The sequence below is a fragment of the Zootoca vivipara genome, chromosome 4 (genome assembly GCF_965207765.1).
Source record: "Zootoca vivipara chromosome 4, rZooViv2.hap1.1, whole genome shotgun sequence".
Lineage (NCBI taxonomy): Eukaryota > Metazoa > Chordata > Lepidosauria > Squamata > Lacertidae > Zootoca > Zootoca vivipara.
The window spans coordinates 99,611,340-99,636,684 of record NC_142587.1 but is presented as its reverse complement, the minus strand read 5'-3'; the positions used below and the strand labels follow the sequence as shown (position 1 = coordinate 99,636,684).

At 49.0% G+C, this 25,345-nt stretch overlaps 1 protein-coding gene and 1 long non-coding RNA gene across 2 annotated transcripts in view; one reads left to right on the top strand and one right to left on the bottom strand.

Moving 5' to 3' along the window:
- Nucleotides 1–15,899, bottom strand: part of STARD10 (StAR related lipid transfer domain containing 10) — a 54,560-nt gene extending 38,661 nt beyond the window's left edge. The window contains exon 1 of the mRNA XM_035114939.3: nt 15,738–15,899. Within this exon, the coding sequence (XP_034970830.1) occupies nt 15,738–15,899 (162 nt within the window). The remainder of the gene's footprint in view (nt 1–15,737) is intronic.
- A 417-nt stretch (nt 15,900–16,316) lies between these two features.
- LOC148686077 (uncharacterized) lies at nt 16,317–18,675 on the top strand. Its single transcript, XR_015949746.1, has 2 exons — nt 16,317–16,448; nt 18,469–18,675. It is a non-coding gene; the product is annotated as an uncharacterized LOC148686077 (long non-coding RNA).
- The last annotated feature ends 6,670 nt before the right edge of the window (nt 18,676–25,345 follow it).

Sequence of the window (25,345 nt, the reverse complement as noted above, 5' to 3'; positions counted from 1 at the left end):
CGTAAGCAGAGGTGCCACTTCTGCGCACATGCGCGGCACAATAGAGCACTTCTGCGCATGTGCGAGGCGCACAGAGCGCTTCTGCACATGCGCACGAGGCGAAACCCGGAAGAATACACTTCCGGGTTTGCCGCGTTCACAACCTGAAAGTTACGTTACTCAAGGATCTACTATAGTCTGAAACGCCCAGACCATGTTGGCAGGGGCAGATGGGAGTTGTAGTCCAAAACTTCCAGAGGACACCAGGCTGGCAAAGGACCCCTGGCAGTCAGGAACCAGGAGAGGCAGGGACTTCCCAAATGGTCAGAAGCCCTGCACAGCTTGGGAGGTGCCTGCCTGTGGCTTCTACGCTGCTTGCATGTCCTGTTTTATCCGTTATCCTTGACATTGTCCTGTTCTGCGTCTTTTGTTTTTGTTTGGCTGCAAGGCCGCCCTAGAAACATCATTTCAAAGGGCAGGATATAATTTGTGTTATCCATAAATCAATGCTGGGATGGGGAGGGGTGGGAGCGAGTCCTGCTTCTCCCAAACAGCAGAGATGGAGGGGGAAGCTGTTTCTGGACTGGACAACTTCCAGGCGCAAATGGGCTCAAAGGATGAGCTGAATTCCCTTCTGTGCAAATTAAAATAAAGAGAGACCCCACCTGCCTCCCTGATGTAGTCCAGACCAGTTAAAAGCGTTAACGTCTCTTTTGCTGCTTGTGAGAACCGATAATCCCCCTCGCCTAGAAGACAGGCATCGAGAAAGTGGATAGAGAAAAGTGTTCTCCCTCTCTGAGAACACTCAACCTTGTGGGCATCCCATAAAGCACAGGGTTAATCTATGGAACTCCCTGCCACAGGAGGCAGTGGTTAGAGCAGGGGTCCCTCAAACTAAGGCCCGGGGCCGGATGCGGCCCAGTCGCCTTCTAAATCTGGCCCGCAGACGGCCCGGGAATCAGCATGTTTTTACATGAGTAGAATGTGTCCTTTTATTTAAAATGCATCTCTGGGTTATTTGTGGGGCATAGGAATTCGTTCATATATTTTTTTAAAAAATATAGTCCGGCCCCCCACAAGGTCTGAGGGACAGTGGACCGGCCCCCTGCTGGAAAAGTTTGCTGACCCCTGGGTTAGAGTGTCAGACTAAGACATGTGAGACCAGGGTTCGAATCCCCACTCGGCCATGAAGCCCCCTGGGTGTGATCCTGAGCCAGTCACTCAGAGGAGGGGGAGAAACATGCAGGCCACCTCAAGCTCCTTGGAGGAAAAGGTGGGATATAAATGCAACACGAAAGAAAGAAAGAAAGAAAGAAAGAAAGAAAGAAAGAAAGAAAGAAAGAAAGAAAGAAAGAAAGAAAGAAAGGAAGGAAGGGAAGGAAGGAAGGAAGGAAGGAAGGAAGCTTTAAAAGAGGATCACACAAATTTGTGCAGCAGGATAAGACTATGAAGGGGTGAGGGGAAAGGCACTTTGCGCATGCTCACAGTCACTTTTCTTCACAACTTCAGTACTCCAAGGCAAAGCCCCAGTGTTGAAAACAGGCTGCCAGGCTCAGCTCCAGACCAGCACAGTTTCGATGGCTGCCATATCTCTGGATTTTCCTAGACATTACCGGGATTTCAAGGGAGGAAGTGAAGTCCAGGGGGAATTTCCGGAAGGTGGTGCTTTGTCCTGGATCTTAGGGCAAGTCAATCGAAAAATTGTGGGTATTTTCCCACCAAACTTTCGGGGTGTCCTGGTTTCTACTTTTTGAAATATGGCAACCCTAACCGTTTCTCCCTTGGCAACTGCAATCTTCAGGGAAGGGCAGGAGACTCAGAAGGCCGGAGGCGTCTCAAGGACATGCACAGATGCAGGAAAGGCTTGTCTTTTTATGGAACCAGTAAATCTAAAGGGCAGCTGAAACAGTCAAGAGAAGAGGAAGGGCAGGAGAAGAGGAAGAGAACTGGTCTAACCAGATGCAGAGCTGAGTTCCCACTTACTGCTAGGTCTCCTTGTTTCAGAGGCCTTGTTTCTGACACCTCGGACGGCCCCTGATCCTCCATTCACACGTAACACTAAGCCGTGGTTTATTAAACTACTATGGTGAAACATGGACCACTTAGAAACACCATCTCCAATTCCTTGAAATATTCCATCAACGGTGTCTCAAAAAATTTTTTACACATCACTTGGGAAGACAGGCAAACTAATGCCAGTGTACTGGAAGAAGCAAAGATCCCCAATGTTGAAGCGATGATTCTTCAACATCAACTTCGTTGGACTGGTCATGTTATGCGGATGCCTGATGATCGTCTTCCAAAGCAACAACTCTATTCCGAACTTAAAAATGGAAAGTGTAATGTTGGTGGTTGACAAAAGAGGTTTAAAGAGTGTCTCTAGGGAAATCTAAAAAAAATGTCGTATAAACACCAACAATTGGGAAACACTGGCCTGCAAGCGTTCCAGTTGGAGAACAGCCTTTACCAAAGGTGTCATGAGTTTTGAAGACACTCAAACTCAGGACGCAAGGGAGAAACATGCTAAGAGGAAGGCACGCTTGGCAAATCCACACCGTGATCAACTCCCACCCAGAAACCGATGTCCCCACTGTGGAAGGACGTGTGGGTCCAGAATTGGCCTCCACAGTCACTTATGGACTCATTGTTAAAACTGTGTTTATGGAAGACAATCTTACTCGGTTATGAGGTATCGCCAAAGAAGAAGAAGAAGTGTTATGGGTGAGCCTTATCCAGAGGTTTAACTATGGTTTTCTTACTGCCTACAAAACACAACAAACCATGGTTTGCTGCTGGCTTGTGAACTTTGTGTGACCTACGGCTGTGTGCAAACCTAGCATGCTTCCTTCCCCAGAAGCGGATTTGGGGGAGTGTGTCTGCTTCGGTTTCGTCACGCTAGGAGCAGAGCTTCAGGGGCGCCACAACGATGGTATTAAATGGGAGAGGCAGGGGCGCCAATTTTTGGCGTTGCACAAGGCGCCGTTGAAATTTGAGACGCCAAGGTGGTCCTGTGGTTTGTTTGGCAAGACACTCCTTCAGTTACGTAAGCCCAAGGCAAGCACAGCCAGTGTAGTGTAGTAGTAGTAATAGTAATTATTATTATTATTATTATTATTATTTATTTGTATCCCGCCCTCCCTGGCTGAGGCCGGTCTCAGAGCAGCTAACATCGTAACATCATAACATCATGTAGTTGGCTAGGGTGTTGACCCAGGACCTGGGAGATCAGAGTTCAAATCCCCACTCAGCCATGAAGCTCATTGGCTTACCTTGGGTCACTGCCTCTCATCCTACCTCACAGGGTTGTTGTGGGGATTAAATGAGGAGGGGGAGAGCCATGTGCTCCACCTCAAGCTCCTTGGAGAGGAAAGGTGGACTAGAAATGCAATAGATAGGCAGCCCTGTTTAGGGAAGCTTTTAATGTTTAATAGATTGTTGTGTTTTAATGTTTTGTTATTAGATAAATATTAAAAGCCAAAAGAAACAACGGCCAGAAATAACGGATTGAAACAAGCTACGGTTTTTCTGATTGTCTACAGGGCAACTTGTGGTTGACTCATGGTCTGTTCAACAAACCATCGTTTAGTGCACGGGTGTCAGACCCAAGGCCCGCGGGCCAAATGCGGCCCGCGAGACCTCGCCATGCGGCCCGCGAGACCTCGTCATGTGGCCTAGAGCGCCAGAATGCAGGGGGCGCTGAGCAGCCCGCCCGCCGCCCGCTGGCGCCACTGCCACCGCCGCCGCCGCACTGTGCTGCCTGGGGCCGACTCCCGCGTCTGCAGGGGGGCGTAGTTGGCCCCCTGCACCAGCCCCTCCCCGCCGCCGCATCATACCCTCTGCCAGCCAATAGGGCTCAGGGGGGCGGAGTCCAGCTGCAGCGGGAGAATTTCTCTTTGCTGGGCTTCCGGCGAGGCATCACGGCGCGCGCCACGGAGCTCCTGAGGGCAGCCAGCGTGTTCGCGCTGCCCAAAGGGCTCCTAAGCCACTGAGACCGCCGCCGCGTGAGTGCCGGGGGTTCCTGTTGGCCCCCCCCCCAGCTGAACAGAGAGAGAGATCGACCCTACTGCGCAAGTGCCATTCATTTCCATGGGAGTTCGCCCTGCAAAGCCCCCTGAAATGAATGGCGGCGGCAAGAGTGGGTCGTTTCCTGAGCCATTGAGCAAGGTTAGTGGCCGCTGGAGACGCAGGGAGGGAGGGAGGGAGGCTCTCAGAAGCAGCCGGAGCCCACCCGGGCAGATTAACCCTTGGGCTGCTGGGTACCATCAGCTCATTCACCCGCTGCCTTTCTTCCGCTGCTTTCGAGAGAAGTCCGGTTAGGCGGCAAGGCTGGAGTTGCAGGCTGATGCAAAGGAAGGGGCTTGAGGAGCTGGGGACGGGGAAAGAGATCTCTGCTGGCACCAGAGAGGGATGGCTGGTCTGGCAGTTTCAGCTCACGGAGGATTGTTTTCTGTTTGAGAAGTGGGGAGGCTATTGACAGGGAAGCGAGCGCTCACTTTCCCTCTGGAGAGCTCAACAGCTGCTCTCGGGCTGGCAGCGCCTTGAAATCAATTTTAAAGAGAGGGAAAGGGGAGGAGAACAAGCGGGGATGGATGGAAAGAAGGCGGGAGGGAGGGAGGGAGAGAGAGGAGGGAGGGAGGGAGAGAAGGAGGGAGGGAGGGAGGGAGGGAGGGGAGGAGGACAAGCCGGGAGCCTCTGAGGGGGAGAGCGAGAGAGCTAGGAGACAACGGGGAGCAGCCGCTTTGCAGCCGGCCTCAAGATCTCACATCTATACACTCTACGATCGATGGCAAGGAGGGATAATATTTGTCAGCTGCAGTCCTCCCCCACCTTTTCCATTCTAACCCAAGAAGGGAGGGAGCTAATGTCTAAGAGGCATTTCCTCTCGGTTCCAAAAACAAAACAAGAATTAGCCCATTATAAAAGAGGAGAGAAGAACCCCGCAAGCGAGTAAAATCTAGTCAGAAAAGTTTAAAAAAAAGTTAATGCCTTGTGTTTGCCATATGTGTAATAAACAGTGTTTGGCAATATTTGTATGTTTTTTAAAAAAAATTACTCTGTTACCAAAAATCATTTTTCAATAAATTGTACAATAATTGTACATTTGAATACCTACTTGCCATTATTCTGACTATGTTTTTGCTTTCAGAGCTAGTTATTACTTACATTATTACAAAAAACAGTAATAATTGAATGCAGTGACAATAATTTATAATAATAAAGAGTGGACACATAGTCCTACAGATACAACCGGCCCTTTGAGGGTGAGCAAACTGCTGATGCGGCCCCCCGATGAATTTGAGTTTGACACCCCTGGTTTAGTGTCATGTGTGGACAGATCTGAGCAGAGATTAGTAGCACAGAGCCTGCACCTCTCCAGATGTTGGAATTGTACAGAATTGTAGAGTTGGATGGGACCCCGAGGGTCATCTAATCCAGGTTTCCTCAACCTTGGCCCTCCAGGTGTTTTGAGACTACAATTCCCAGCATCCCTGGCCACTGGTCCTGCTAGCTAGGAATCATGGGAGTTGTAGGCCAAAAACATCTGGAGGGCCGCAGTTTGGGGATGCCTGATCTAGCCTAACCCCCTGCAATGCAGGAATCTCAGCTCAAGCATCCATGACAGATGGCCACCCAAACTCTGCTTAAAAACCTCCAAGGAAGGAGAGCCCATCACCTCCCAAGGGAGTCTGTTCCACTGTCAAACAGCTCTTAGTGTCCGAAAGTTTTTCCGTATGTAGTCGGAATCTATTTTCTTGTAACTTGAAGCCATGGGTTCGAGTCCTCTCCTCCAGAGCAGGAGAAAAGAAGCGTGCTCCCTCTTCCATGTGGCAGCCCTTCAAATATATGAAGGTGGCTATCCTATCTCTTCTCAGTCTCCTCTTTTCCAGGCTAAACATACCCAGCTCCGTCAACTGCTCCCCATAAGGCTTGGCGGACTCCAACTCCCATCAGCCCCAGACAGCATGACTAATGGTCAGCGATGATGGGAGCTGGAGTCCAGCCACATCTGCAAGGCCACAGATGTTCCCCTACTCCTGTGCTTGGTGGAACAAGGGTCCGATTCTGCATGAGGCAGCTTTTCATGTTCCTAAATAGATCCCGAACTTCACAGCAAACTACCTCGGGAAGAAGCCACCTTACTTGTTAGAAATGGTAACTGAAATTAGGGCATTTTCGTTTTTTAAAAAAGATGGACCTTTTTTTGGATCTGAATAGATACAAAGCTGCCGTTTCCGTCTAACAACTTGGGCAAGGATTCTGTCGCCTGCATTTCACACCCTCGGTTTGCTGAAAAGTGCAACTCTGCAAACATATTACTCCTAGCAGCATAGTTTAATGTGAACATGAGAACACACTCCTAAGATGTCTATTTCTCAAAGCACAAAAAAGACTCATTTTTAATGGAGAAAAAGTTAATGTGAGAAGCAAACTTGAAACTAAAAATTAAAAGCAGAGGTGGATTAAAGCCTAGGGTACGGTCCATTGAAAAGCCTGTGAAATCGAGAGGCAGGTCAGCAGAGTTGAATAAGGCAATAGACAGTGCCCTGAATTTCCATCCACAAGTTGGATCTGTTAGTCTCACGCTTAGTGGCATCCAAAATCTGGCAGCTGAAGTTGCTCCTTCATTCTTTGCACGGTTAGGGATGGGTAAATCTGTCAATCTCAATTTCTTTGTTTTCCACTCTTAAGTGGAATTTTGCAAATAATAATAATAATAATAATAATAATAATAATAATATCCTCATGACAATTCAGCAGCTTTTAAGGGAAGACTTCTCCTAATGCACCCATCTTTATCTGCAGTTTTGCCCAATATACCCATTTTTGAAAAGCAGTTTCCGCTTACATCATGCATTTTTGTATGCTGGTGTGGTGCAATGGTTAGAATGCTGGGCTGGGATAAGAGACTTGGGAGAGGGGGGTTGTTATAGGACAGGCATCCCCAAACTGCGGCCCTCCAGATGTTTTGGCCTACAACTCCCATGACCCCAAGCTAACAGGACCAGTGGTCGGGGAAGATGGGAATTGTAGTCCAAAACATCTGGAGGGCCGAAGTTTGGGGATGCCTGTTATAGGAATTCTAAGGTCTCATATATATGAATCATATGTTCATAAATTTACAAGGCAAACACATACATATAAACCAAGTATATAAATGACCTCAAATATTCTCTGCAGTGAGGAAGGAAATGGGAAAGCCTCTCCATTGTCTTTTGCTTACCTGTCTTTAGGGCATCTTTGTGTATGAATAGGGTGAGCCTGTGACATGGATCCAGGAATTAAAGTATTTGCCATCACCAAAGAATGGCCAGGCTGCCCAGGTAAAGCAATCAGTGACCATTATCAGGTATCCTGGCAGGCAGGATTTCTGCTGTAGACAGCCTCCTTCTGTGATGCATGTATGATGATTTAGGTAGTGGTCTTGGGCTACAGGGTGGGCAATTTCAAAAGTCTATATGAGGGCTTGCGCACCATTGTTCGGGGTTCTTTCCTCTCTCCTGTGTGTGGATGTGAGCACCCTGTTGCAACAGTTAATAAAGATCAGGCTTCCTAGCTGCCTTGCTTCTCAGTATTCTCTGCCTGGCCTCTGTTATTTTCTCCTACTGAAAGGGAACCTACTTAAGAACTCTATACGGGCTCTTGGGTACCCCATAAGGGAAAAGGAGCAGGTTTTTCTTATAACAGTTAGAATGCCGGGCTGGGATAGAGAGCTGGGTTCAAATCCCCGCTCGGCCATGAAGCTCACTGGGTAACCTTGGGGACCAGCCCCCAGGAGGAAAGCGACGTAGCCCACCTTGAGCTCCTTAAAGGAAAGGTGGGATATAAATGCAATATATAAATAAAACATGCATTTTTCTGCACATAATGATGTGCAATTTTGTTTATGTTTCTGGGCTGCAAAGGGGCACTGCAAGATTCGGAGATGTGGAAATTTCCAACGATGGCTGTGTTTCACTTCAATTTTGTTTCGGAAGGTGCAAATCAGATTTACCTATGAATGCTACCTGAATCAGATTTCTGGCCACATCCGAACCCAAACCGCTCACCTATCACGGAGAGCAGGCGGAGAGAAAGGGCTAGAAGGAGACAGATAGCCTAGGTTTCTCTAATGCAGAGGAAAAGGAACATTCTTCCTGCCCATTGTGGATGTTTCTCTGTCTGAGTTTGAAGCCTAAATGCAGCAGGTCTCTGAAGTGGAGACAATATTCTTCTCCCTTTCCCCCTTTCTTCTGAAAGAAGGGAGAAACAGGAACTTGTAACCTCTCTTGCCTAAGTGTGAATTTATACGCCAGAATGAGGTGCCGACCCTCCAGCAAGGACTGATAGGAGCTTCTCATTTACTCAACAATGAGCTAAAAACTGCCTCTCCCCCCCCCACCCCTGGAGAGTGGGAAGCTTTGTATCGGCAAAGTGTAAATGCCAAAGCAAAAAAAGCTGTCAACTCTGCACAATGAAGACTCTTGCTTCTAAAAAAACTCTTGCTTCTAAAAAAAGACCCCCACCTGCTTTGCCTGCTTCTCAAGGCTTGCAAAGAATTGCTTTCAAAGGACACAGTGAACCGCTTTCACCTGAATAAAAAAAAAAATCCTTCCAGTAGCACCTTAGAGTCCAACTAAGTTTGTCATTGGTATGAGCTTTCGTGTGCATGCACACTTCTTCAGATACACTGAAACAGAAGTCACCAGACCCTTATATATCACCTGAGTTTCTCTTCAAATTGCCACCTTTCCTCTTCTGCAAGGGCTCCTCTGCCTTACACACTACTAGCAAGGGTTCAAGAAGCAAAGCTGTGTCTCTACACGGGCGTGGAACCCAGTTCAGCTACTGATTGATTGATTGATTGATTGTGTGACTGCAATACATTGATTATTGCTTTCATTTTATGGATCCATGGTCTCGTTAGATAGTAAAAATCCATGTTAAATTGCTGTTTTAGGGATTGTTTTTAAAAAGTGTGAAACGGATTAATCTATTTTGCATTACTTTCTATGGGAAAGCACACCTTGGTTTTGGAACGCTTTGGTTTTGGAACGGACTTCTGGAGCAGATTAAGTTTGAGAACCAAGGTACCACTGTATTCAGAAGCAGAGCATAGCCATCCTGGCTCAAAGCCTTCAATAGCTCTCTCCTCCTCCATGAATTGGCCTAATGCTCTTTTAAAGCTATCTAAGGCCAGGGGCCATCCCTGCTCCTGTGGCAATGAGTTCTACAACTGGGCTTGGGATGCAAACCTATTTAGCTTCACCAACCAACACCGCCAGTTCGTGCCTTGAACGCAAGTCTGCAAGGGCCTAAGAAGAACCTAAACTCGCCGTCTGCAAAATTCTGAATGCCAGGAAGTGGTCTTCAGATTGAGAAACACGGCCAGGCTTTTGCACAATTTCATGCTGGCTCTGTTGGAGAAGAAACAGCTGGACTCTAAGATAAGAGCAAGGGAATCTGTGTAATACCGAATCAGACCAGTGGTCCTTCAAGCTGAACATCGTCTCTCCCGGATTTGAGGCAGGGGTCTCTCCCAGCTTTCCTGGAGAAGCCAGTGAGTTTTGAACCCGGGACCTTCTGACACTTAGCCACAGCCCTTCCCCTGAAACGCTTCCTATGGGACATTCGCGAACCTGTAGCACCTTAGAACAGGTTGTCTTTTAAAAGAGAGGAAATGACCTTTTGATTGCACAAAGTTTGCTGGGATGTTAGATGACAACTGTTCCCTCAGCATTCATTCATATGTTAGCACATGAAATCCTTAACAATTTGTACCGGTTTACTTGCGAAATCGCCTCCCCCACATTCGTCCACTTAGAAAGTGATGGACTCTCCATCACGGGCAGTTTTTAAACAGCGGGTGGATGTCCATCTGTCATATAATGTTATATCTTGTTATATTTATTGCTGTTATTCAGCAGTAAGGGTAAAGGGTAAAGGGGACCCCTGACCATTAGGTCCAGTCGTGACCGACTCTGGGGTTGCGCGCTCATCTCGCATTATTGGCCGAGGGAGCCGGCGTACAGCTTCCAGGTCATGTGGCCAGCAGGACAAAGCCGCTTCTGGCAAACCAGAGCAGCACATGGAAACGCTGTTTACCTTCCCGCCGGAGCGGTTCCTATTTATCTACTTGCATTTTGACGTGCTTTCGAACTGCTAGGTTGGCAGGAGCTGGGACCAAGCAACGGGAGCTCACCCCGTCACAGGGATTTGAACCGCCGACCTTCTGATCAGCAAGCCCTAGGCTCAGTGGTTTAACCCACAGCGCCACCTGCGTCCCATTATTCAGCAGTACACCTGACATTTTCAGAAGGTAGGATTAAAATCCCTTGGTTTTCCTTCGAGCAGTTTACGTGCTTCTTCACATGTAGCCTTACCAAGCTACACGTTGTCCAGTCACAGAAAATAATAGCAGGTTTGAATCGCTGACACCCAAAAACATATTTTAAGGCCCTCAATGAAAAATTAAGTTTCAACCCCTAAAATGACACGCCCTAGTGGGACGTTCTCTCAGTAGAGCTGTGCCCTTGTAATCTACTTGTTGTTTAGTCGTGTCCAACTCTTCGTGACCCCATGGACCATAGCACTCCTGTCTTCCACTGCCTCCCGCAGTTTGGTCAAACTCATGTTCGTAGCTTCAAGAACACTGTCCAACCATCTCGTCCTCTGTAGTCCCCTTCTCCTTGTGCCCTACATCTTTACCAACATCAGGGTCTGATGTTGTCTACTTAGGTAAAGGTAAAGGGACCCCTGACCATTAGGTCCAGTCACAAACGATTCTGGGGTTGCAGCACTCATCTCACATTATTGGCCGAGGGAGCCGGTGTACAGCTTCCCGGTCATGTGGCCAGCATGACTAAGCCACTTCTGGCAAACCAGAGCATCGCACAGAAATGCCGTTTACCTTCTCGCCGGAGCGGTACCTATTTATCTACTTGCACTTTGACGTGCTTTTGAACTGCTAGGAGCTGGGACCGAGCAACGGGAGCTCACCCCGTCGCGGGGATTCGAACCGCCGACCTTCTGATCGGCAAGCCCTAGGCTCTGGGTTTTAACCCACAGTGCCACCCGCGCCCATGTAATCCTCTTAGCAAATGTATTTCCCCACCGTTTTCTCCAAGGAGCTCAAAGTGGCCTAAGTGATGCTCCCCCTCCTCATTTAATCCCCCCATCGACCCTGCGAGGTAGGCTGGGCTGAGAGGCAGCCACTGGCCCCTAAGGCCACACCCTGCATGTGGACAAGGGGGATTTGAACCCGGATCTTCCAGGTCCTAGTCCAGCTCTCTAACCGCTACACCACGCCGGCTCCCTTGGTTTCTAGCCATGCTATCCGTCTCCTTCTCTGAAACTCTCAACGGCATCCATTGACCCCCCCCCTCATAAATCTGACTCTGAAGAGCACCTGGTCAGCTGCAAACCCTCGGGGAGGCCCTTATCTCGCTCCCACCACCCTCACAGGGACGCTTGGTGGGGACGCAGAAGAGGGCCTTCTCAGTGGTGGCTCCTCCCAAGAAACTTCAAAACTCCCTAGAGAAGCCAGACAGACTCCCTCCTTGCTGTCCTGCCACCAGCAGACGTAGACTTCTTGTTCCAACAGACTTTGGGGATCTGACTGCTTTTAATGAAAGGTCTGTTGCTCGCTGTTTTTATTGCAATTATATGCATGGTTTTAATAGAGATACATGTGTGTGTGTGTGTGTGTGTGTGTGTGTGTGTGTGTGTGTGTGTGTGTTTGGTCCATAGAGTACGGGACTCTTAATCTCAGGTTGTGGGTTTGAGCCCCACATTGGGCAAAAGATTCCTGCATTGCAGGGGGCTGGACTAGATGACGCTCGTGGTCCCTTCCAACTCTACAATCCTATGATGAGAGAGAGGGGGAGTTTTAATTCTATGAATGTTTAATTTGCTTTTTGGTTATTGTATGTCCCCCCTACATTTTTAGCAGTTCTTATTTTTAACTGTAAGTCGACAAGTCCCTGTCAAGGAAAAATACAGGGTATAATTAAACATATTATAACAAGAACAATAACCAAGATTAATCTACCAGGTGGTGCTACACTTCCGTTTATGCCACTGTGTCTTTCTCAGGAGTGAGGTTTTTTCTCTCTCTCCCTCTCTCTCTCTTTCTCTTTCTCTCTCTCTTTCTTAGAAGGGAGAATAGTTGAGATTACAAACTGCGAGATGGGAAAACAGATTCTAGGCATCTTAAAACGCTGCCTCATTTCACCCTCTCCAATAGATGGAACTGATCAACTGGAGGAAACAAGCTATCGTATATCCATCTCCAAGCCCCCACCCTGTTTAGGCACGATTTTGGAGGGTAGCAATTCCTCTTAACTAAGCCAGAAAAATAAAAACGCTTGATTCTGATTATTATTTTTAAAGAGAAAATAAAAGAAATCTCTTTCTTGGTTCTGAGGTTGCCAGCTTTTTCAAAATGCCTCTGATGCTGTGCAGGAGCAGCTTGATACCTCGATATCTGCCACCGTCCGCAGGCAGATTTCATGTTTACAAAAAGCATGTTGTTTTATTTCCAGGCAGCGAAAAAGCTTCACCAGGAGATTTCCACAGACTGAGCTGCTGCCACACACCACAAGAGCACTTCATATCATTCCCTCCCGCTTCTGGTCAGTTGCCAAGCCTAACAGGATCTACGATACCGGCCCTCAAGGAACTCTGAGGGCCGTCCTCCAAATCCACCTTTTAAAATCTGTGGCGAATGAATCTATTCCTTGACACCACTTAGCCATCATTCTGCACGGATGCAAAGCACAGAACGAGCCACCAGAGCCCATTGATCCCTGTTGCTGCTTAGAGGCTGCGTCTCGGAGGCACCAACTGACCTCTGGCCCCAGAGTGCCGGGTAACGTTAATGGGATGGAGACAACCGTCCCCCCCCCCCTCCGGAAACTGATCCCCCTACTCCATCTCTTTATGTGATTAAGCAAAGAGGATCTCTGCTAAAAAGCTCCAGGCATACGAGACAGAAGGAGATGGATGAGGAGACAGATGAGGAACGGGGAAAGGAATCATATTTTCACAGCTCACTCGCATAATGTAGGGAGGGGAAACTTTGGGTCGGTTCCTGCAACTGTCTTTTCAATCCAGTTTGGTTCTTCTCTTTGCCAGAGAGATTGGTCTTATGAATGTGGTGGACTCTCCTTTGGGAGAGGTTTTTAAGCAGTGGTCGGGTGGCCAATAGAACTGAGGCTGGAGGCAACAAACTGCAACCTCGACACCCGTTGGACACCATAGCATTCACAAGACCCAGAAAAGCTGACTAACAAACGCCACGTTTAAAATGCATGTGTGAACCGGCTCACTGTGTATCTGAACGACGTGCAAGGTATTTGGCAAATTCCCGAGCATGAGTTTTCTCTAGGATTATTAACAATAATTGGTATCCTGCCCTTCCTCCCCCCCCCAAAGGAGTCCTGGGTGAAAAGAGGCACCAGAAGCCCTTTCTGTACAGCAGGCAGGCATGGAGGGGAGAGGGCAGCAGAGCCCCTAACTCCTTGCATAGAAAAAGGGATCTCCAAAGCAGCTTCTCACTCCCCTGTATGAAAAATTGCAAGTGATAAGATCGCCTGGTTCAACCAACCTTGTCTTCGGAAATCCAGAAGGGGCCCCCGTGTAAGACACCAGGGCCACAGCCCTAACCTCCCTTATTGCCTCCCTTACAGGGTTGTTGTAAGTATTAGGAAAACCATGTACAGTGGTACCTCTGGTTGCAAACAGGATCCGTTCTGGAGGCCGGTTCGCAACACGAAAAGGCCGCATCCTGAAGCACCGCGTCTGCGCACGCGCATGACGCAATTCAGCGTTTCTGTGCATGCACAAAACGCGATTTAGCGCTTCTCTGCACATGCACGCGTGCCGAGCCCAGAAATAACCCGTTCCGGGACTTCTGGGTTCGGTGCGTCCGTAACTTGAAAAGACGTAACCCGCAGCGGACGTAACATGAGGTATGACTGTATGGGAGGCGCTTGGAGCTCTCCGAAAGCTGTGTACGTTGCAAAGCTCAGCGACAAACAGTGTTAGGAATTCAGATATATAAGCCAGGCGCCAAATGGCTCCTTATAGCAGGGTTGCAGTTGCCGAAATGGAATGCCTAAAGTGGCTGTTTGGGGTCAATACGACTCAAAAGTCGTATTTTTCCATGCGACTTTTTGGAACCTGAAATTCCTTCCGATTGCGCAGGTAAAAGATGACAGGATTCTACAGGATGTGGAATCGGTGCGTGAAAACAGTACCGAGCCAAGGATCCCCAGAGGGTGGAGATGTCAGGTCCCATCCTGGCACCCGGGCATCTTCCCTTGGTCGCAAGCGGCTGATAGCCAAGTGCAAAATGTGCCTAGCAAATTTTGAATGCTTGGAGAGCATCTCCGGGGGCACGGCGGAACACTAATCTGAAACCGGAGAGAATCGCTGCTGGTGAGCGAAGGCAATACGGAGCCAGTCCGTCTCAGCATAAGCTTCCTATGATCTTAAAGAATCAGGGCATCCTCCATTTATTATATAGTAGTTAGCATGTGCTGTTCAGGCAAAGGCAGCCAAGATTCTAGTTCCAGTGCAATGCTCTCTGGAGAGAGAAAACTCTCTTTCCCTGCCTGACCTACCTCACAAGGTTGTTGTGTTGAAAAGGAGGGAAAGCACCGTAGTGATTCAGGGATCATTTTATTGCTTCTCATAGGATTCAGAGAACTTGGCCAACCTGACCAACTAAATGCAACATCGCCCCTGTAAGGAAGGCCAGCATCATCTTAACCCGATCGCAAGGGGAGTTGCTACTAAGTCGGACAGAGGGTGACCTCGTGAAAGACTCGCACCAGGAAGTTCCTGGTTCGCAGCACAGTGAATCACTGGTGGGGGGGGGGTGTTTGCACTGCAGCCTCCCTGGAGCTTCAGGGACAGAGTTCAGGTGACTTGGAAGTTCAAATAAAAAAGACAAAGATATTTAGGTTTGCACAAATGCACACACACACACCCCAAAAAATTAAACTTGGTGCGTGCAGGGAAAGGAAAACATAGCCGGCACATTATATGTATTCAGCTGGTATAAAAGCCTGCACATGTTCCACTTTCTCAGAAGATTTCATCAGTTTCTACCTGACAAAGAGTTCTGTGAAACCTGAAAATCTACATGTTCCAAAGTGGCCCAGTTCAAGGCACCACTCACTCCATAGCGCTTTGTAACTCCTGCCCTTTTGTGAGTTACTACTCTGACGTTTGCCTGTTGCCTTGCGAGACTTGCTTCCTTTTTATGGCAGGTGGCACTGAGGATTGTGCAACTGAATTTCTAACGAAATGCCTTATCAAGGACTTCCATGCAGCGGTCAAAATATCAGGTTAAGAGGAGAACCTGACTTCCCAGCAAAGGGCAACTTAGGTTTCGAAACTTCAGTCGCTAGGCGTTCTGGCGCCTGTGGCGAGTCATCTGTGGGGTATGTGGCAACTCACAGGAGTGGCGCAAGGCCACAGATGCCCTCTCACACATTTCCTTTTCGTGAGGCTCACGTGGGACAGGCTCGCTAAGGGCTGCAGCCCCCTGTAGATTAAATATCTCAAAAGGCTATGTCTGAAAAAACTGCCTTGGGTTTCCTGCATCGACCCCAAAAGAGGCAGAAAAGGAGAAGTGGCAACTGAGCGAAAAGAAAAGTTGTTAATAAACAAGAGAATTAAAAAAAAAACAAGCTTACCAACCATGGCCTGTGGCATGAAGCCACAACAAAACCTTGGCCAGATCCTTCCATGCTCCACGGCGCATTCCTTACCTTGATCTTGTGCAGGGATTTCTCCGCCTCAAGGATCTGGATCCACACGACAACCCCAGACTTGTTGTACGTGAGGTTCCAGCCGGCGTCAGAATTGCACTCCGTCCGGAAGTGGTCGAAATCTCGGTCGTCCGGAATCTGCACGCTGTCCCGGGTGGACATGGTGTCGAAGTCAAAATATATAAACCGGTTCAACCGAAACCGTAAATTTCAGCGTATCTCAGCAAAACGAAAAGCGGCTGGGATGTGAAGCCTGCAAGATCTTCCTTCGGTTTCCAAGCCAAAAACTGGAGAGGCCGGTTCTATTCTTTCTTCCCTTGTAAAACTGATTTCGCAGCGATTATGAAAGAACAAGGAGGTTTTTTGTCTCAGATCAGGGGGGCGGGGAGAGCACGAGGGCAGGTGGAAATGGAGGGGGGGGGACTAAGTTAGCCGAAGAAATCAGACTTGGCAGAGGCGTCTCTCCCCAGTGGACAGATGTTCCCCTTTTGCCAAGGCGAAAGCGGACATGGATATTATAATACTTAACAGCCCGCTGCAGAGAACTCCTGAGTTCTTCCTTTTCGTGACGGAGGAGGAGGGAGAGGAGGAGGAGGAAAGGGGGCAGAGCCACCCAAAGGAGACGGAGCGAAGAAGTCTGCGTGGCTTTGGTCGCCTGCCAAAGCCTGGCGCTGCGTTGTTGTCGTGTCCTGTCGGGAACCAGCCGCGCAGGTGAGTCACAGCCTTAGATCCAGCCCTCCGGGAGGGGACAGGTGAGAGTGGAAGGACTTCCTCCTCCGGCAATTGGCTCCGGCTCGTCGTCCTCCCTCCGCCCTCCTTTCTCAAGCGCTGAAATCTTCCTTCCCCTCTCTAGAGATGGCTGCGAGAGAGGAAAGGGGAAGAGAGGACGAGACCCCTTCAACAACTCCTTGGAGAGTTGTTCTCCTCCCTTCCGCTACGGGGGAAGAAAAGAAAACATGAAGAAAGAAAAGCTATCTGTTGGGGGGGGGGGAGAGAGAAGCAGTGATGCCAAAGTGGTCCTTCCTTGGGATGCAGGGAGTTCAAAGGATGCTCCCAGCCAGGCAGGGGAGGAGGAGAGGACCAGTCGGGAGAAGAGGCGCTCCCTGGGGCCAGGCAGCAAAGCAGGCACGCAGCAGGGCGCCCTTTCTCTCCTCCTCAGAGAGATGGGGGGAGATGGGCTCACATTGCCAAGCCAGAGCCCTCGCCCCTCGCCTGCTGTCCCCCCCCAACTTCCCCGCTCCCCTCCCTCACTGGGCAGGCACAGCCCCCCTCCCCACACCTCGCTGGCTGGGGTGCAGGCCGGGCGCCTCCTTGGAAGAATCTGCCTGCCTTTTCTCTCAAGGATGCAAAGGCGGGGAACAAGGCGAGACACACACACACAGAGAAAGAGAGAGAGACACTCACCTCCCCGCCCGAGGCTTCTGCTGGGTCCTACTGTCCTGTTTCTACGAGGAGGAGGAGGAGGAGGAGGAGGAGGAGGAGGAGGAGGAGGAGGAGGAGGAGGAGGAGGAGGAGGAGGAGGAGGAAGGATGCTCTGAGCTTCCTTCTGCCCTGGTGCCTTCAGATCTTGGAAGGAGGGAGGTGGGCGGCAGCAGCAGCCTGGATGAGCTCCCCAGTTTTGCAGAGAAACCATCTCCTTGGCAGGCTTGATTATTGCACATCCTCTAGAATCTAGAGTCTAGATGCTGCTTGCTTGGACGGGTCCTTACTTAGGGAAGAAGGCAGGTGCAAAAAGAGGAGGGTGGGGAGGAAAGAGCTTAGGGCAGACCTGAGTGGGGGAGGGAAGAGTCCCATTTGGGGGTGCACCCAGGGCCGGATTTAAGTTTGATGAGGCCCTAAGCTACTGAAGGTAATGGGGCCCTTTATATGTCCAGCTGTCCTTTGTCAACAACAAATGGTCACTGTTTTTTGCGTTGAATATATGCTATATGGGAATATATGCTATATATGCTTAACCTAAGTCTGTCCCATCTTCACTCATTGTGAGAGAGAGGCATTCAAAGCAAAATCAAAGCATTGCAGGGGGCTGGACTAGATGGCTCTTGGGGGTTCCTTTCAACTCTACAGTTCTATAAAAATCCTCAGTCAGGGCTAGCCAATTAAAAACCAGTTTGATATGGCCAACAATTCAGTGTTGCATAATTGCAGAGGCCCCTCCACAGCACAAACTGGGTAGCAGCAGATATTTCCCCAAACACCATTAATGCACTTAATTAAGCAATGTATCTAGCGCATTAAAGCACAGTATTTAGAAAGTGGTACTACTCTGTGGGTATGCTTGTGCCTCTATCTCTTCCCTTCCCTTATCTTACCTCCTTCCCCAACCTGGTGCCCTCCAGATGTATCGGACCACAACTGCCAATGGCACTGGCAGGGCCTCCTGGGAGTTGTGGTCCAGCATACCAGGAGGGCACTAAGGAAGGCAGATCTGTGTATATTACATAGACACTTAGCACAGGTTGGCGTGCACACAAACGCTCACCCGAAAGGGTCCGATAGCATCAAAATATAGTTTTGTTGGTTGGTGTGATGGGGGTCAGTTTGGATGATGCCCTGGGTACCCTTCAGTTCAAGGGTTCCTGCATATGTGGGGGAAAGAAGTTATGAGAGCCAGCTTGCCAAACCAGTCCTTTTGGTTGGGGATGGCTTGTTAAGCAGTAAGATTAGCATAAGTTGCTCGGAGCCATAAATAAATGAGCGGCCTTTCCTCCACACCCTCTCCTACCGGTAGATCTGAGCAATTGCCAGAGCTGTGTAAGTGAGCTGAGCTGGGAAACAATCTGGAAGCTGGAGACAGAAAGGCCTGCTTGCTCCGTGCTGGATCCAAAGCTGTGACCGATGGAGAAGCAAGACCTGTTGGGGTGTTGATGCGGTGAGCCCTGCCGTGTTATGCTCAGATTGTATATATGTGGAAATAAAACCAAATATCCAAAAGACATCGCAATCTCTGCTTATCTTCCTCCCGAGGCAACTGAAGCCTGAGTAATCGCCTGGAACCCCTGGAATCTCATTCCCCGGGGTGACTAGTGGCAATAGGACTTGCACACTCACACACATACTTCTGAAATGCAAAGTACCTTCATAATGAATCTTTGCCGCTTCTCCAGCAGCTAATAAAATGTGGAGGGCATCATTAGTTTCTTCCTCCAGCCCAGAGGCTGCCTTCTCTCCCTGTGTGGCTTTCTGCTGCCTAGACAGTCGGGGCTGCATCTAATTCTTGTTCTGGGCAAGGCAAGGCAGGTTGGAAAGATAATTAAGGCAATCAGCATGGCTAATTCCCTGGGAAGCAATCGCCTAGGACTGCTTCCAGCCATCCCAAAGAGGCTTAATGACTGGGATGTGAGCTGGTGTAGACCTTCGTCCCCCTGTGGAAAAAGCACGCCACCTCTTCCTTGCCTTTTCTCCGAACTAAAAAGTCCCAAATTCTGCAACCTTGCTCCGTAGGGGATTCGCTCCATCTCCTGGATCATTTCTGGACTTTTCCTTGTCTCCTCCCCAAACAACAAAGGTAGCCCAATGCGGTGCTTTCCGGAGGTTTCTGGAGCCCAACTCTGCACCATCACCTCTGACCATTCAGCTGCTCTGCTGAGGCTGATAGGGAGGGAGGTGGAGCCCAGCATGTCCAAAGGGCCAGGGGGTCTTACTGATCTCTGTCACGGAGGTTCCCATGTCACAGAATCAGAGAACTGTAGAGTTGTAAGGGACCCCAAGGTTGATCTAGTCTAGGGGTAGGCAACCTAAGGCCCGGGGCCAGATGCTGCCCAATCACCTTCTCAATCCTGTCTGCGGACGGTCCAGGAATCAGCATGTTTTTCCATGAGTAGAATGTGTCCTTTTATTTAAAAGGCATCTCTGGGTTATTTGTGGGGCCTGCCTGGTGTTTTTACATGAGTAGAATGTGTCCTTTTATTTAAAAGGCATCTCTGGGTTATTTGTGGGGCATAGGAATTCGTTCTCCCCCCCCCCAAAAAAAAATAGTCTGGCCCACCACATGGTCTGAGGGATGGTGGACCGGCCCACGGCTGAAAAAGGTTGCTGACCCCTGATCTAGTTCATAGGTAGGCAAACTAAGGCCCGGGGGCCAGATCCGGCCCAATCGTCTTCTCAATACGGCCCGCGGACCGCCCGGGAATCAGTGTGTTTTTACATGAGTAGAATGTGTCCTTTTCTTTAAAATGCATCTCTGGGTTATTTGTGGGCCATAGGAATTCGTTCGTTCCCCCCCCCCAAAAAAAATATATGGTCTGAGGGATGGTGGACCGGCCCCCTGCTGAAAAAGTTTGCTGACCCCTGAATTCTAGTCTAACCCCCTGCAATGCAGGAATCTCAACTAAAGCATCCACTACCGTTTTCTCATAGTAAGAATGTAAGGAGAGCGCTCTGATGCGTCCGAGAAAGGTGGGTCTATCGCCTACGCAAGCACCCTGCTTCTCACAGGAGCCAGGCAGGTGTTTTTCAGAGAAACACCCCCCCCCAGCTTCTAGGTGGTTCCTATTCTGCAGCTTACAGCCTTGGAGGTTTAATTTTGCCACCCAAGATTTGTTATTCCCCATTGATTTATCCACTCTCATTTTGGGAGGCCAGTGTGGTGTATTGGTAAGAGTGTCGGATGAGGCCCTGCCTCTCAGCCTAGCCTGCCTCACAAGGTCACCGTGAGCATTAATTTAGGACCTGGGGGGCCAGGGTTCAAATCCCCCAACTCAGCCATGAAGCTCCCTGGGTGTGACCTTGGTCCAGTCACTGCCTCTCTCAGCCTAACCTACCTCACAGGGTTGTTGTGAGGACTAAACGAGGAAGGGGAGAAAGGCACATACGCCGCCTCGAGCACCTTGGAGGAAAATAAATGCGCCAAGCGAATAAATAATCAATTTAAAGCTGTCCGTGCTGGTGGTCACTGCGGCAGCAAATTCCATGCTTTGGCATGAAGGCGCACGCTAGCCGGTTTGGAATGAGCTCAGCAGTAAAAGCTATTTTGAGAATAAGATGGATGAAAGGGGGATTAGAATAATTATAATATGCAGCAGTGATTGATACAGGAGGAAACCACGGAAGGGTGGAAGCGAAGTCGATCAATGAGGGAATCTATTTTTGAACTGTTTAACTGACTGTATTGTACTTGTGGGGGGGATTTTAAATATATTTTTTTAAAAAATTAAATGAAAGAGCATGTCATGTGTGGACCATGACTGAAATAATGCCTTGTAATCTTTCTGTGTTGTGTAAAGGCACAGTGAACTAGCTGTGCCCTATCCTTTCAAGGGCTACTCAGTCTCTACACACTCTCTCTTCCCCTCCCCGTTCTGTTCTTTTGGACCCAGGGAAAACCAGCCCCAGGAAAGTGTTCAGAGGCTTGCCAAAAAACAGCATACTGTATAACCCTTTTGAATTAAGTAAGCCTCGGGCACATGCGCAGGTCCTAAATTAAAAAAACCAAGCCCCAACAGGCAGCTCTGTAGACAAATCAATCATGATTTTTCGATCAAGGATTCCCGAACTTTGCAGGGGCCACCCCCCCCCCCCCGCTTGGTTTTAGAAGACATCTGAAGGCAGCCCTGTGGAACACCCTCCTATCAGATGTCAAGGAAATAAACAACTGTCTGACTTTTAGAAGACACCTGAAGGCAGCCCTGTTTAGGGAAGCTTTTAATGTTTGATGTTATATTGCTTTATTATTAATAATAATAATATGTTGGGAGCCGCCCAGAGTGGTTGGGGAAACCCAGCCAAATGGGTGGGGTATAAATAATAAACTATTATATTATTGTTGTTGTTGTGTTGCTTAGTCGTTTAGTCGTGTCCAACTCTTCGTGACCCCATGGACCACAGCACGCCAGGCACTCCTGTCTCCTGTCTTGCACTGCCTCCCGCAGTTTGGTCAAATTCATGTTCGTAGCTTCGAGAACACTGTCCAACCATCCCATCCTCTGTCATCCCCTTCTCCTTGTGCCCTCCATCTTTCCCAACATCAGGGTCTGATGTTGTCTACTTAGGTAAAGGTAAAGGGACCCCTGACCATTGACCACGTCAAAAAGGGACCTTAGACATGTTCAGGGAATAGTCTCACTCTATTCTGTCTTGGTCAGATCCCCACGCTCCATCTTTCCCAACATCAGGGTCTTTTCCAAGGATTCTTCTCTTCTCTTTTTTTTTTTTTTTGGTCAAACTCATGTTCGTAGCTTCGAGAACACTGTCCAACCATCTCGTCCTCTGTCGTCCCCTTCTCCTAGTGCCCTCAATCTTTCCCAACATCAGGGTCTTTTCCAGGGAGTCTTCTCTTCTCATGAGGTGGCCAAAGTATTGGAGCCTCAGCTTCACGATCTGTCCTTCCAGTGAGCACTCAGGGCTGATTATATTATTATTATTATTATTATTATTATTATTATTATTATTATTCCCTAAACTCATTCCCAGTGCCCCCTAGCCAACTCCCCAAAGACGCATTATTCAGAACAGCGCTTTGCTAGACCCTCTCAGGAAGATAACAACACTCAAAACATTCACGATGAACTGCACGTTTATTCAAAATCCAATTACAATTAGTTTGAGCCAAAAAAGCTGAAGAACTTGACCCAGAGAAGCCAGCTTCTCAAAGTCTGAGTCACTTACACACCCAGAGTCCTACCTTCAACTGCCCCCTTGCCTCTTGGTGCCCCCTAGTTAATCCCACTTTCCTCCGGGGGGGGGGGGGTTGGGCTACTGCCCCCTTTGGGAACTAATGTTTTTTTCCCATAGTTCCCAATTGGTGGTTCATGGGGATCCATATAACTCACCCAGGAGGTTTGCGGCACCCTTCACACGCCAAAAGCCACCATAGAGACACCCACATTTTCTTGGCTTGGCTTGGCTTGGCTGCAGCACTTAGCTAATTGGGAGCCACTGCTTCGTAGCCAAACAGGTCCAGAGTGTCACTCCTAAAACTCTGCTTTGGCCAAAGTCTGTGGAGCATCAGCGCCACCTCATGGGTGCATGTGAGAGTCACATCCCAGGCTGCCCTGCAAGGCTGGTTCACGAGGTGGAGGTGAAAGGAGGGGGGGGGGCAAACATTTTGAGCTGTTCACTCATGACTTAGATCCAAAAAACCTTGCAGTTGTTCTTGCAGGACAGAGAGAAATAGCAGCATCTTTTATCTGAGACCTACGAAACAAGGAGCGGTTCGTCAGTGGAATGGTCTCCCTCAGGAAGCTGTTCCTCGGAGGTTTTCCAGCAGAGGTTGGATGGCCATCTGTCAGGGATGAGCTAGCCGAGATTCCTGCATTGCAGGGGGTTCGACTAGAGGACCCTTGGGGGTCCCTTCCAACTCGACCGTTCTATGATTCTAAGGGACGGTCTGGAAATTGAGAACCTTCTCTTAACACAGCCAGAGCAGTTGCCTTCTGCCTCCGCTGTGGGAGGCCGTTACGTGTCTGAATGCCAGCCGCCGGGAATCACAACTGGGGGGTTGCACTCAGGTTAAGAACATAACCTTCCCTACAGCCAACCACACTTGTAGACATCCATTTTTAGAAAGTTTTAAGGATCTAAGAAGAGCCTTCTGGATCAGGCCAATGGTCCATCTCTCGTTCCAGCATCCTGTTCTCACAGATGCTTGCGTATACCTGAAGGAGCGTCTCCACCCCCATCGTTCAACCGGGACACTGAGGTCCAGCTCCGAGGGCCTTCTGGCGGTTCCCTCCCTGCAAGAAGTGAGGTTGCAGGAAACCAGGCAGAGGGCCTTCTCGGTGGTGGCACCTGCCCTGTGGAACGCCCTCCCATCAGATGTTAAGGAAATAAGCAACTGTCTGACTTTTAGAAGACACCTGAAGGTTTAATGTTCGATCTTTTATCGTGTTTTTAATATTCTGTTGGGAGCCACCCAGAGTGGTTGGCCAAACCCAGCCAGACGGGCGAGGTATAAATTTATTATTGCCATATTATTATTATTATTATTATTATTATTGAAACTCACAAGCAGGATTCGAGCATGAGCCCTCTCCCCTCCTGCGGTTTCCTGCAACTGGTGTTCAGCAGCATTTCTGTCTCCAACAGTGGCTGGTAGCCTTTGACTGCCCTCTCCTCCTCCATGAATTTGCTGAAGCCTCTTTTAAAAGCCACCGTAGTTGGTGGCTATTGCTGCTTCCTGCAGAAGGGAGTTCCGCAGTTTAACTCTGCACTGTGTGAAGGAGGTCTTTCTTTTCTCCGTCCCATGACTTCTAGTGTTAGGAGAGAGGGATTAAAAAAAAAAATTTTTTTTAAATTCCGGAACGGCTCTCTTCCTTGCTGTGAAGGCTGCATTGTTCCGTGTATTTCAATGGATCTGTTTCTGATATTGTTTTAATTCTGTTAGAATTTAATTGCTTTTTAAAAATTAGCTTTCAATTCAATTTCAAATTAGCTTTCAAACATTTTTAGCTTTTGTATTTCATAGAACCATAGAGTTGGAGGAGACCACAAGGGCCATCCAGTCCAACCCCCCTGCCAAGCAGGAAACACCATCGAAGCATTCCTGACATATGCCTGTCAAGCCTCTGCTTAAAGACCTCCAAAAAAGGAGACTCCACCACACTCCTTGGCAGCAAATTCCACTGCCAAACAGCTCTTACTGTCAGGAAGTTCTTCCTAATGTTTAGGTGGAATCTTCTTTCTTGTAGCTTGAATCCATTGCTCCGTGTCCGCTTCTCTGGAGCAGCAGAAAACAACCTTTCTCCCTCCTCTATATGACATCCTTTTATATATTTCAACATGGCTATCATATCACCCCTTAACCTTCTCTTCTCCAGGCTAAACATGCCCAGCTCCCTAAGCCGTTCCTCATAAGGCATCGTTTCCAGGCCTTTGACCATTTTGGTTGCCCTCTTCTGGACACGTTCCAGCTTGTCAGTATCCTTCTTGAACTGTGGTGCCCAGAACTGGACACAGTACTCCAGGTGAGGTCTGACCAGAGCAGAATACAGTGGTACTATTACTTCCCTTGATCTAGAATGCTATACTCCAATTGATGCAGCCCAGAATTGCATTGGCTTTTTTAGCTGCTGCATCACACTGCTGACTCATTTTATCTGTGTCATTTTAATTGGCGTGATGAGCTGGTTTAAATCCTGGTCTGGGCTATAATAATGATGCTGCTGCTAATAATAATAATAATACAGTAGTAGTAGTAGTAGTAGTAGGGATAGGAACAAAGGCAGTCTTCTTCTCCTGAGCCAGATCTTGGATTTATCTAGCCTAGTATTCCTTCTACACAGGAACTCTCCAGTTCAGGGGTCAGCAACCTAAGGCCCGTGGGCCATTTAACCGCCACACAAGCTGTCCCCGAACCGAGCCGCCCACTCGGCAAGTCCCCGCCCGCTGTGCTAAACTGGCACAGCGCGGCGCGGGGACTCTCTTCCGTGGCTCCAGAAACCACTTCTGCGCATGCCCAGAGGCCGGAAACCGCTTCTGCGCAGGCACGATTTTTGGCACCTGGGCATGCGCAGAAGCGATTTCCGGTGCCGCGGACATACGCAGACGCGATTTAAGGCATCGTGCTGCGTTGGTCCGGCCCACGGAGGATCTCCACGGGAGTGATCCGGCCCATGCCCGGTAAGCCTTGCCGACCCCTGCTCCAGAGTTTCAGACAAGGGGTCGCCAGG